Source organism: Nansenia antarctica, assembly GCF_963989245.1.
Source record: "Nansenia antarctica genome assembly, chromosome: 15".
NCBI classification, from domain to species: Eukaryota; Metazoa; Chordata; class Actinopteri; order Argentiniformes; family Microstomatidae; genus Nansenia; species Nansenia antarctica.
The window spans coordinates 29,643,195-29,656,841 of NC_137685.1; the positions used below are offsets into that span (position 1 = coordinate 29,643,195).

Here is a 13,647-nt window from a genome sequence, read left to right on the forward strand (position 1 = left end):
TTGCTACAATACTCAATACTCAAAACAAAAATCGTACAGTTCCGCAGATGTGAATTAGACTCCGAAAACAACCCCGGGCCCCCTCGTCAACACGGAGGACATCAAACTGACTCGGTTACTGTTCCAACGCGCCTCTCTCCACTGCAGCAGTCCCGCTACACACCTCCGATCTGAGCCCGAAATATGCCTGCTCTGTCTGCGCAGTCTGGTGGTCTGTCTCTCTCTCTCTCTCTCTCTCTCTGTCTCTCTCTCTCTCTCTCTCTGTCTCTCTGTCTCTCTCTCTCTCTCTCTCTCTCTCTCTCTCTCTCTCTCTCTCTCTCTCTCTCTCTCTCACACACACACACACTGTCTGTCTCTCTCTCTCTCTGTCTCTCTCTCTCCACGCTCTAAGCAAATGTGTGAATCTCTCTCTCTCTCTGTCTCTCCCTCGCTCTCTCTCCCTCTCTCTCTCTCTCTCTCTCTGTCTCTGCCTCTCTCTCTCTCTCTTGCTCTCTCTCTGTCTCTCTCTCTCCCTCTCTCTCTCTCTCTCTCTTGCTCTCTCTCTCTCTCTCTTGCTCTCTCTCTCTCTCTCTCCCTCTCTCTCTCTCTCTTGCTCTCTCTCTCTCTCTCTTGCTCTCTCTCTCTCTCTCTCTCTCTCTCTCTCTCTCTCTCTCTCTCTCTCTCTCTCTCTCTCTCTCTCTCTCTCTCTCTCTCTCTCTCTCTCTCTTGCTCTCTCTCTGTTTGTTTGTGTCTGGTTCAGTCATTGAATCCCGGCCAGGAATGTGACTGACTCCCCGGGCTGGCTCTTCCCTCAACCCACTGTCCCTCCCCCCGCTTACATGGCAGCTGCAAAAGCAGCAACAAAAAAAAAACTAGTAGGTTTACAAGAGAGCTCAGAAAAATCTCTGATCCCTCTGAAACCCCATGAAATAAATGCACTGGGAGGAAGGGTGGAGTTGGACCTCAATGGGGGGAAAATACTCTATTTTTTTTAATTTGAAGACTACTTAATCAACCAACACAACTTTTTCCAAGGGATTTAGTTATTTAGAAATGCCACACTTACATTCCCAAATTATACATTTGAAAAGGTTATGTTTGTTCACTATATTTCATCATCTAATAAAGTCTGAAGGCACACGTTCAGACTGGAATTTAATCAGTGCAGAAAAATTCTGTGCAGAAAAATAACCAAAATTAGTTTGTATGAACATTATTTAAAAAATTAAAAAAAACAGTCTTAAAATATTTTCTTCTGCAGTGTTGGTGATAGATCGTTTTCTAAAACGTGATATTATTTTTTGAAACAGTTAGTCTTACTGTTACAGTCTAACAAGGACACTAATTATTACCCTGAAAATAGTAGTGCATTGTTTAAAAAAGATAGATACATTTAAAGGGACATGTATGTGTTGTATGAGATGTAATTTAATTATAATTTTAATTTAAAAATAAAAATTAAACATGTATATGTTTAAGGTGTCAAAAAGGTGTCACTTACAACTTAACAGAAATGACAAAACTTGAATATTGCTGCATCAGGTTTTAATAATGTGCGCTGTGGTGTCTCTCAGACAGACTCTCACATTCTGGAGAGATGAATAAGAACCTCAACCAGACGTTCATCAGGCAGGAGGCAGACAGCACGACGACATGGGGACCGGCATAGACCCCTTGAAATCAATATGACCAACTTGTGTGTGAGTAACTCTAAGGTGCAGCGAGATCTCCTCCAACTGGATGATGATTATTCCCAATATCATTCTTATTATCAGTATTATTATCAGTTTGTGGGAATTTATGACTTACTTTAGGAACAGATGTCATTGATTAACCATAGTTCCGTGGTCCCATAAAAACATCTAAGCACGAAGGCATGGTGACAACATGCTATTATGGGATCAAATAAAACTAGGTTTACCTTGACAGTGGGTCCGACCACCGCTGGTCCTAGTCCTAATTACTGTCTGAGGACCTGTACTCTTTACTTTTTAGACTATTGTTTCACCACAAGAGGGCGCCAAATATCAGTTAATACAAGCTGGGTAAGTAGGGCATGAGAGGAATGTGAGGCACATGCACATCATTATTATCACTACCAAATCCATAAACCCTGGCGGCTATATCATTTATTTAAACATGTACAATTTGCACCGGTGTGGGTAAATGAAATTCAGTATTTAAAAATGAATGTTCACCAGTCATTCTGTGGTCATACAGTACCAGACAAAGTAAACGATGCAGTTATTATATTTATTTTCACATAAATCCAAAAAGAATATTTACTTTTTTCCTTTTTCTTTTTTAAATAAATACATTGATATTGGTTAATCTCATGAAATAAAATTACACACAATGAATAACCCAAATTATCCTGCAATTCCTTTAATTAGTGTTGTAGAATCAAACAGCTACTGTTAACCAGATCTTACTGCATGCAGAAATGATTCACAGTGCTATCGATTTAGTTTGGTTTACTACACAAGTTACATATGCCCCCCTCATAAGAAAAACAATGTTCCATACAGTGTCAGGTGACTAACCAAATCTTGACTATAGGGAATAAATAAAATGGATGCTCAATTCTTAGAACATTGTACTACTCCATGAAATAATCCCTCATTCTATTCTAGTTGGAATCAGCACACAGAGGTTCCATTCATGTTTTGTCCACATATTAGGCCTACATTAAAAAATAGCTTCTGCAAAGACACCAGCATTTTACCAAAGCATATTGTGTCTAATGCTGTGACAACTTTAAACATTCAGTTATTGAAAGTCCAGTGTTGCTGTTGGTTAGGAGTGGACCATGGGAGGCTGGAGCAGACATTGGAGGATGTGCTCCCTGTGATGCATGGAACAGAGTAAGGACTGGTATCTACCTCCACTGCTATTTAGCCTCTTGGTGCTGTTCGATACCATTCCTCATTCCCTCCCATGCATTACCTCCCCTGGAGTGTGTGATCCCCCTCTGTCCTGGGCAACGCTGATCAGAACACCTTTATTCCCTTTCAGTGTAGCTCCAGTTAGGTACAGGTACAGTGAAACATGTCTTTGTTGACTTGAAAGAGGTTCATGGCTCACATTAGTCCTCTGATCTCACTTGTTTGGTTTTGATGCTTTTTCGCTTTTCACACAAGTTTTTTTAAAATTTGATTTCACCTTTGATACTCTGCACATCAATATCAGTAATCTGTCAGTTGCCATTGAAGAACAAAGACAACGGGAAATTAGAGCATTTTGGTATAGGCAGATAAAAACAAACAACAATAACAACAAAGAAAGAAAGACAGATCAATCAACATAAAAAGTATTCTACAGATTCCTGGGCTTCAACATGTGCACTCTGAAACGACAACAAAACACACAATAAAACTATGCCGTAATCTGTCAGTATCTTCCTAAACTCATCTCACTTCCACAATGCAACCAGGGGGGTATTCCATCAACGTCACTAAAGGACAATCCAGGCTTATGTTTATAAATCCCGCGAGATTTATTTTAAAATCCATGCTTATTTTGATAAGTCTCGCGATACATATCAAAATAAGCCTGGATTTTCCTTTAGCAACGTTGATGGAATACCCCCCTGGTCACAGTGGTTCATGAATGGATCAATCAGAGTGGGAACATATAATGGTAACAGCGATCGTATTCTAAAAATGTAAAGCACAAGTCGTACTAAGGTTAAAACACTGTCTTCTGACAGGTTACAGTAAGACCGTTTTTTGGGAGTGGAGTGCATTTGTGAGATTGGTCCGTCGTGAAACATACATACGCAAGATACTGTCGCCGAGGGTGACAGCTGCCAACTTGAACTAAAGGTATGTTCTTTACATTACGCTTGTTATTATTATCGGTTGTTGAAATTGGAAACCTCAATTGTTGACTATATTAAAGTCACAGTGTTATAAAAGAGAGTAGAAGTGTCGATAAGAAAAAGATAAAGCCCTGAATAAATATACCATTAAGCACGTTTCAATAACAGCATGTCGTGTCTGAGAACCCTGGTACTCCCAGCGATGTCAGTGTCTTTTCAGTTCCATCTGTTTCTGTTCACACCGAAGCTTCTCCACTGTAAACCCTGAACTCACACATGCCATCTGTGATAACAGCAACACTCTCCAGAAACATCATCATTCACAAATCCACCCCCCCCAAAAGAAACAAAAGTCTTATTTTTTCAATAGAGGAGCGATACTTTGAGGTCCTCCGAGGCTGTAGGGGGCAGTAGGCAGTAGTGTCAGAACTCAGGCTCCTTGTCGTCGTACTGTGGCGGGGGGGTGATGGGTTCGATGGTCACCGGGTTCTCTGTCGGAGTGCGGATCTTGAGACGGAAGTCCTTCAGGTGCAGTTTCTCCGACTTGATTCGTCGGACCCGTAGAGGCCTCAGTATCCGGCTGACGCGGCTAGTGCTACGGGTCAGCAGACTGGTGCTGGCCGGGCCGGGGGCGGGCTGGGGCTCAAGGGCGGCGGCGGCGTCAGCGGCAGCAGCCGGGGTGGGAGGAGCCTCCTCGATAGGGGCGGGGCTCGGTCCGGCGCCCTCGTTTTCGACGGCGCTGATGAGGTCTTCGTAGGAGGGCAGCTGGGAGGTGCTATGGCGTAAGTTGCTCTGGCTTACGGGATACTGGCCGCTACCAACGGCCTCTAGGTAGCTGGGCACGTCGTACGTGGGGCCGGCCTCCTCGGACCTGCAACAGAACAGACCGAACACACTCAGACAGGGGCACACCCAGACAAAAAAATGCAGTTTAGCATCTAACCAGAAGTGCAAATAGTGATATAAAAACAAGATACATAAAAACAACAACAAAAAAACAATCAACAACAACAACATCCATAATGGGATGTAAGAATAAACTTGAAACGTCAGTATGGAACAGGAAAACTGCAGTTCGTGACGTTAGAATTATAAGGTTCTATCAAATTTGTCAATTTAGTTTTTTACATAATCTGATCCATTAGGTGTTTATTAATGCCTGTGTGGTGTTATTTTGTAAAATGTTGACATTTTTGAGTTAGTAATTAATCAAATACAAAGGTTCCATCTCACAAAACATAATGGAATGTAAAAACGTTGACGCTCAATATCTCTGAACTGCCCTAAACGGAGATAGAACCTTCTCATTCTAAGCTCACGAGTTCTCAGACAGTTTGGATTAGGAGGGTATGGTGCGGTGTTAGGAGAAGGGCTCTGATCTGACGTCCAGATTATAACATATTAGATATCCCAGCGCAGGCTGGTGGAGGTAGGAATCGGAGGACGGGCTCATTGTAATGCATGTGATTCATACCATTCCTCAGACAATGTTTCCATTCCTCAATTCCGTTCCATGCAACGAGCCCGTCCTTCGATTTCTGCTTCCACTAGCCTCCCCTGGGATATTCTAGTGAGTGCTTACTTGCATTGCACTGTATTTGGTTGTGCACTTGATGCTTTCCTTTTGTGACATTGAGACACGTGCATCTCCGTGAGTGATCAGGTAAACATGATGGCCTCTGGACCCCTCAGTCACCCACTGAACAGTAAGTGACTTGATTCCCTAAAAGGGTCATAAGCCCCTCATAACCCTGCTTATAACTGACGCAGAAAAAAAATAATTCTATTGGGGCTGGATCTACTTGATCCAGGCCTATTGCCGTAGACTGAAGACCCATCTCTTTGGGCGACATCTTGTCTGTCCCTCCTAAAGACCTCTTCATCCCCACTACTCCCCTTGTACTCCCCTCTGCTGTAAATAATACACATTTAAAAGGTCATCTTCTATCATTGTGACTGCCAATGGCATCTGGTCCTAGCATAGATTTGTTTTTTCTTATGATGACTGATGGATAGATGATTCACTTACTTAGACAAATGTATTTGTTGTAAGTCGCTTTGGATAAAGGCGTCTGCTAAAGGCCCAAAAATTTAAATAACCCCTATAACGCACTAAAACCTGGAAGGGCAGCACTAGATCCTGGAAGGCAGAAGGCAGCAGACACTCACACTCCCTGCTCCCCGGCCACATGGTCCAGGTAGACGGCTCCCGTCGCCCCTGGCTCCCCGGCACCGCGGCTCTCCCGCCGCTTGTTCCTCACCCCCAGGCAGAGGGACAGCAACAAGATGGCCGCCCCGGACCCCACCAGGACGTAGGCCACCGACGAGGTCCTCACCGCGTCGCTGGCCGCCTCGTCGTCGGCGGGCACAGTCGTGGCTTCGCTGGAGTTCCCTCCGAGCCCCAGGCCCTGGCCGTCTTGGGGCACCACGGTCCACACGATCATGACTATGCCCAGGGCGACCAGGCCCACCCCCAGGGCACACAGGGCGTACTGGGACCCCGACCGGCTGACCGACCCGCCGGAGGAGCCGAGCGGCTCGCCGCCCCCGCACATACGTCCGCTGGAGCACATCCCTCTACCGACCACCAGGGGTCACAACCCACAACGCTGCTGCTGACCGGAGAGAGGACAGGGAGGAGAGGGTGGGGGGTCAGACCTGACCTGCAACCTGGAAGACACAATGTTGAGAACGTTTTTTCTATTTCATTAATTTTTTTAATACAAATATATATATTTCTTAAATATGTTTTATGGCATTCCTGCACTATTGGGATAGAGACGGTAGAGATTGACAGGAAGGATGTGTGAGAGAGAGGAGGATGTCGAACCAGGGGTGTTGCTCTGGTACCCTCTGCGCCTTAGTGTGCTACACCACTTAGGGTTAAGAGATGCGTTTATATATACAGTATATATATATGAAATGAAAACCCATTCTCAATGACCATTTTTGGGAGTACAGTGCATGTGAGATTGGTCCACCATGAAAACATAAGCTATTGTCCCTTAGGGCGATCGCAGGGTGTTGCAATCACAACACACTCCCATAATGATTAAAACTTGAGCTAACCTGACTAGGTAGGTAAGGCCAAATATGAATACACTCAACGACAGCAACCTCCGACTGGCAAGGTGCTAGGCGCTAGGCTAGGTGCTAGGCTAGCTCTAATCGGATAACAATGAACAACTTCCTGGGATAGACACAGTATGGCTGGGCAGGGGGCCAAGGTTAGCGGAGGGGGTCAGAGGTCACACTAATCTGTGTTTAGGTGCTTTAGAAACAGACTTGACATGATAAAGAGGCTCTGGAACGGTGCCATCCGACAAGAACGAGCGGGGTCCGCTGAAAGGACGTGAATGGCCCGGGACATGAATGACCCATTCATTGGGGGGCAGAAGGAGGAGGATAGAATGAATGTGCAGGTTTATTGTACAGCAGCGCATGGCAGGGGAAGGAGTCACCGGAGGATGGGGCTCGTCGCAATAAATGGAATAAAATGAGAAATGTTATCGAAAACCTGTGTGCAGGGAAGGCTGGTGGAGGCAGACGAGGTCGGAGGACGGGCTCATTGTAAATGCATGGGGATAACATGTTACAATGAGCCCTTCCTTTGATTCCTACTTTCACCCCCTGCTTCCCTGGTCCCTGATGGGCTGTTAATTGCAGTCGAGCATTACCGCATCCGTAAAAAAAGAGTGCACTTTGTGCGAGTCTAATCAGGCTAAAATAGCCCTACTGCAGAGAGCAGTATTACTTCTTCATTGTGCTTGGGAGTACATTCGGTGGTCGACCTGCTTCATGGAAAGATGTTGTACACAGGTGACGTGTTATCAGCTTGCGTTACTATAACAACAGAGCATTGTAAACCAGAGGCCTCGACGCTTCCACCCATAGAAATAGGATGACTAGACAGGATATGCTCAATGAAATCAAGTTAATCAACATGATGGGTGTATGTTTTTCTTTTATTTTGTTATATCTTACAGCTTTATTAACAACCAACTCAACCGACATTGGAATGTTCAGTGAAACGATGCTTCGTTGCTATGGTGCTGCCTCAATTATAGATTCTCTCTGTGTTCTACCCAAACAGTATAATAACAATGATAATGATATATTACAATTCCATGTCAGCTATCTTTTGGGGTCCAAGCCAAATTGTCAGGGTCTGAGGATGTCTGGTCTACTCTACTTATTATTTCTATGCTTCGACCTGTGTGCGTGCCATGGAAACAGGAACTGGGACACGTTGACTTAACGCTAAAGGTATTCGGTCCAATTTACAGGAAGTGGGCTTCACTGAAATTGAATTGTACAGTAAGGGGAAGCGGATTCCACTGTGTAATTTACAGGAGGAACATGTAATTGTATGTACAAGGAGAAGCAGAAAACATGTCCGGCATTGTATAAAGCCCATCATTAACAATGCAACTCATGTTAAAGGAAAATGGTGTCGCAATAATGGGCACCTAAATGGTCAACATTGTCGTGAATACCTCAGATTGAGGGCATACTGTGTCCTAAAGCTTAGCTTACAGTATCAGTATCGGGCTGTTCAAACAAACACCTCGAATCAGGCCCGGCGTCATAACCAACACCTTGGGTGGGCGGTGGACATAGTATAATACGGACCTACAGTAAACACAAATATGAGATTAAACATTCAAACACGCTCCCGCACTGTTGATTGGTTGGGTGGTTGGGTAAGACGCGCCCATAGCCAGCGCTGATTTTGCCTAACGTCTGGATGGCTCTGTCAGTCAGGTAGTAGGACAGGCCATGACAGAGAGTGAGTAATATCTGTGTGGTGCAGATGGTGTGGCATGCAGGTCCTAACACGAAGCAGAGAGACCAGTCTCCATGAAGGAATGACAAGTGCAGCAAAATTTAAGCGCTTCAAACACTTGGAGGGAAAGTGTGGAAACTGAAGGCACGCACACGCCACCTATGACATCACTGAGTGACGGTTCGATAGAGTTACTATATTTAAATGTCGGGCGTTTTAGCAGACGACTTTATCCAAAGCGTCTTACAACAAATACGTGAATAATCTATCCATCAGTCATCATAAGAAAAAGTAGGCTAATCTATGCTTGGGCCAGGGGGCCATTGGTCATAATGCTATAAGCAAGGAAGAAATGAAGATTTAAAACAAATATTGACTATAGACTGTACAGTATAGTCCAGGGGAGGCTGGGGGAGGTAGAAATCAGCAGACGGGCTCATTAGAACGTAGGGAATGGAATGAGAAATTCCACATTCCTCTTCCATTCCAGGCATTACACTGACCCCCTCCTCAGATGTCTCTGACCACCAGTCTCCCCTGCTGTGTAAACATAGTTTCTACTAAAGGGTTCATCCTATATACAGGATGTATGATATACACCTACTGTAGGAACAACGATTAGATTAAAACAATTATGTTTCTGGGAGGAATGTAAAAGCTATAGGCTACACCCTTAGTTAGGTGACAAATGTAGACAATGCGAGACAGTCATGGACTATGATGGTGTACAATTAGTCTAAATGGGTGCTGCTCAACAAGCTTTTAGTCGATTATTCAATTGTCACTTTATTTTGAGGTTGTTTGGGTGTCTGAGCTGCTGTAACGCCTGAATTTCCCCTCAGGGATCAATAAAGTATCTATCTATCCTTCTGCGAAAATATCCTGCTCTACCGATCCAAGCGTGAGAACCGTTGAAAACTCTTTCAAGTTTCTGCAGTAGGTCTGAGCTTTGCATTAGCCTACATCTACATGTCTTCTTTGAACAGCAGCCAAAGGGTAAAGGGTGTTCCTCCACGACCTTGTTCAGGGATAGACGTACAGGATACAGCCTGCACAATGTAAGGCCCTCACATCCCACGCATATTAATATAGATCACATGTACCGCACCATAACAAACCAGCTCAATCAGACAGTTGTTTACAGTACACAAAGAACTTTACACATTAGTAAGTTGATTGCTGAAGTGTCCTTTTTTGTGATGACCTCCGTTAGCATGCTTTCAGTCATCTGACCCCCTTTGGAAGCGTACGGTTACACCATAGTCTCACGGGAATCTATTGACTTGAGGGTGACACGGGTGATAAATGAGCAGCACCGCAAGCTATAGTCATGACCACAGAGAAGGAAGGACAGAGAGGAGAGGAAACTCAAGAAACCGCCAGGAAATACTGTGCAAACAAAACAATGAACCTGTTGGTTGGGTCCATTTTTCGCAACCCCAGTCCTTGAACAAACATGGGGATGCAGGATAGGTTTGTTGCTCCACTTAAACTCCTGCTGAATATTTATATTTAGTTAGGCACGAGTGGTCTAGTTCATTGGACATTCTATGCATATCCTACAGTCTGCTGCATAAGATCAGACAAGGGCTGGTGTCAAATAGAGATAGCTTTTCTTCTCAGTGGGTCAATGAATAGTGAAAAGGTTTTTACATGAGTACAGCATGGGAGGCTGGTGTTTGATACCATTCCTCCTCATTCTGTGCATTACTATGAGCCGGTCCTCCGATTTCTACCTCCACCAGCCTCCTCTGGACCTACCTACAGTCATTTCTCACTAGGACTGAATCAACAGTAATTTCTCACTATGACTGAATCAAAGCATCAAAGCTGCCTCCCAAACAGTTCCCACACACATGTATGCTCCAAAAAGCAGACTACACCATCCTAGGAGACCAAACACACACACGATTGGTATCCGCACCATGGCAACCACCTCCAGTAAGCCATGAATTTGTCTCTAGAAGACAGCCTATGAGGAGACCATTGCCGTTTCATGTTTCAGCGTAAACAATAGCATACTATAGTATACACTCAAAGTCATTTGAGTTAGCCATACTTAGGTCTCAGACAGTCATTTGATGGCACAGCAAGAGCGCTGTGTAATATATTCACACACACACACACACACACACACACACACACACACACACAATGCACTGACAGTGTAATTTATATTATTTTGTAAGCCTGCATACATGTAAAAAGCCTAATGAAATATTCTGCACTCCCTCAAAAACATAGCCTCACAAGCACACATGCCAAAACAGTTCATACTAGGTTTGAGAACTCTGGTGTAAGACTTCTACATCTAGTCTGTAAATAAATAAACCAGGCCTACAGAGATTGTTATGCATGCTTGTGAAAGCAAAAGGGTCACATTTAACCAAGTTTAAGCCATGTTCATCCAAGTCATGACCAAAAAGTAGACCATCCAGACATTGTTGCATAACATTGAATGTATAACAATAACAATCAACATGTGTCAACCTATCAATGTCTCTCTTCCGATCATGTTACATATTGTCCATTAGTGTCAGATCCTTGTAGCGACAGTGTGTTTGGAAACATGGGGAGAGACTTCAAAGGAGGAACTACAACAACGATAATGAAAAACTACAACCGCGCGGTCAATGATTGGATCACGTTTAACTCTTGATCTCTCAAGCTCAGAGATCAACAATGTTAAAGATCAAAGCCTAGAAGTACTTTATGAAGTTATTCCGTATACTTTACGAACATTGTCAAGCTGATTGCATTAAAAGCCATTGCCGAGACGGACCTTACCTTTCTATGCGTAAAGCGCTCACGCCCAAGAACTCTCCCCTCCCAAGTGGAATACCTACCTCACGTAGGCTACCGCAGGTGATCTCAATAAACTGCTATATTTATTTTCTACCCCCCCAATACCTTGAATACTTCCGATCTGAAATATAGATCAATGTGTATGTGTTTAAAAAAAACTAACATTTATTATTATTTTATTATTTTACTGATGTTAGCCCCCCTGGAGTATGGAATATAATAGACAGGAACTTTGTCCAAAATTACCACCCAAAGTGAAACCTCCCCCAGGTTGTAAAGTCAGTGTCAACTATCCGCTCCTTGGTCTTAGCGCACGTAGGCGTACACGTAGTTCTGTTATGCATTTGCACACATGTTTAAATCAGACTGTTATCTGCGACCACACCTTACCACCATTTTGGTTGGTGCATTGGACTTAAAAAACAACAACATATAAGCAAGAAACAATTGAAAAGAGAATAACAAAAAAATAGGAACAATAAATGGGGCATGTATATAAAAAATTAGATATTTAAAAAATAATATAAATTACACTGTCAGTGCATTGTGTGTGTGTGTGTGTGTGTGTGTGTGTGTGTGTGTGTGTGTGTGTGTGTGTGTGTGTGTGTGTGTACGTGACAGGTCAAACTGACTCTTCTGTCCCTCGCTGTGCATAAATTATGTTTTTTTTGTGATGTCTGATGAATGTGTTTGATACCAACACAACACTGCTCCAGTGCATTATAATTATATCACACTGCTTATAGACAGGATACAGAGGAATCACATTCATTTCAGATAGCATAAATGCATTTATTGTTCAGTGCACAGAATGGTTACTGTACAATTTATTTACAGCAGTTTCAAACATTAAACATTTCAAAGATGATTTGTTTTCATCCATGGCACATTATACATTATCTCTCCATGATTACTGGACTCACTGATTTGCCCGTCGGTTTGAAAATATACACACAGTGAATAATGCAACTGTCACTTTCTAATTTCATAGAAACTGCCCTCGTGTTAGACTTCTATGTATGGAGGTGAGATGTCAGAATTAGTGTTATGTTGTGTGTGATGCATAAGCTATGATGGGTGCCCAGCCATATGCACAGCATAGCATGCTATCAAACCATATACCCAGCATAGCATATGCTATCCAACCTGGGTATAGCATGCTATCCAACCTGGGTATAAAGCATATGCTATGAAACATGGGTAGGCCTATATAGAATATGCTATCAAACCTGCATATATCATTATCAGATATACCAAACCACATCTTACAGTACTGTAAGTCATGCTAGATTAAACTAGTCTAACCTTCCCGCCTTGCCTGATGGGTTGGTTGGTTTCTGTTGGTGACACCCTTAAAGCAGTTGTCAGACCTGTTTTCTCGTGGTTGAATTCACCCTCCAGCTCTTTTTCCTGTTTACACTGGAATCAACGGTAGCGTTTGGAATGCATTAGTGAAATAGACTACTAGTGTATATGTACGCTTGTGTGTGTGGCTCATGCAAGCTTCATCATGTATGGAACTGTACAAGTGATCGATCGGAAATACATATTTCCCTTTCTGTCTGCTTCTGCATAGACAATGAACTAGAAATAACTGCGACTTATTTGATATCATCAATCGTTTTGAAAATACATGTACATTATTGTTATCACCGTAAAACCCCCCAAATGCAACAATGTCTTGATCTTGATCATCCTTGTCTTGTACGGAAGAAGTACCAAACTGAAGTGCTTCTTTGAGTGACGTTTTAAAGAAACAATTAATAAACTGTAGGGTGTACCTCTTGGCACCACACACCACACACACACACACACACAGATATGGAATGTCATGACGAACCTGAGAGTTCGTCCCAGATAAGTAATGCGACTGACTGGAGCTGGGACGGAAACTCTTGTGTATGATCAGTCCTGCATGGGGAGGCAGGGAGACACAGGAACGGGACATCATGGACCCTCCAGAGCAGTGGAGGCTGGTGGAGGTAGAAATCGGAGGACAGGCTTATTGTAACGCACGGAATGGAATGAGGAACGGTATGAAACACACTGTGAATTACAATGAGCCTGTCCTCTGATTTTCTGCCTCCACCAGCCTCCACTGGGTCAAGAGATTCTGGGTAAAGTGACAGCACATCCTCTTCACATAGCAGAACCTCCATCAGTACTTCTGAAAGACCACTTTCACCCTCCACAGACTCCAGAGAAGCTATTTCAATGTTTCAATCCCAGTTTTTTCTTTACAGAGTTGATAAGATGT

At 43.5% G+C, this 13,647-nt stretch overlaps 1 protein-coding gene across 1 annotated transcript; it reads right to left on the reverse strand.

The window, feature by feature from the left end:
• Nucleotides 1-2,311: 2,311 nt before the first annotated feature.
• Nucleotides 2,312-11,410, reverse strand: tmem51b (transmembrane protein 51b). The gene is made up of 3 exons (XM_080545511.1): nucleotides 11,373-11,410; nucleotides 5,969-6,469; nucleotides 2,312-4,670 (listed from the first exon to the last, which is right to left on the reverse strand). The coding sequence occupies exons 2-3, from the start codon at nucleotides 6,370-6,372 to the stop codon at nucleotides 4,223-4,225; spliced, it is 852 nt and encodes a 283-aa protein (XP_080401637.1). The 5' UTR covers nucleotides 6,373-6,469; nucleotides 11,373-11,410; the 3' UTR covers nucleotides 2,312-4,222.
• Nucleotides 11,411-13,647: the final 2,237 nt, after the last annotated feature.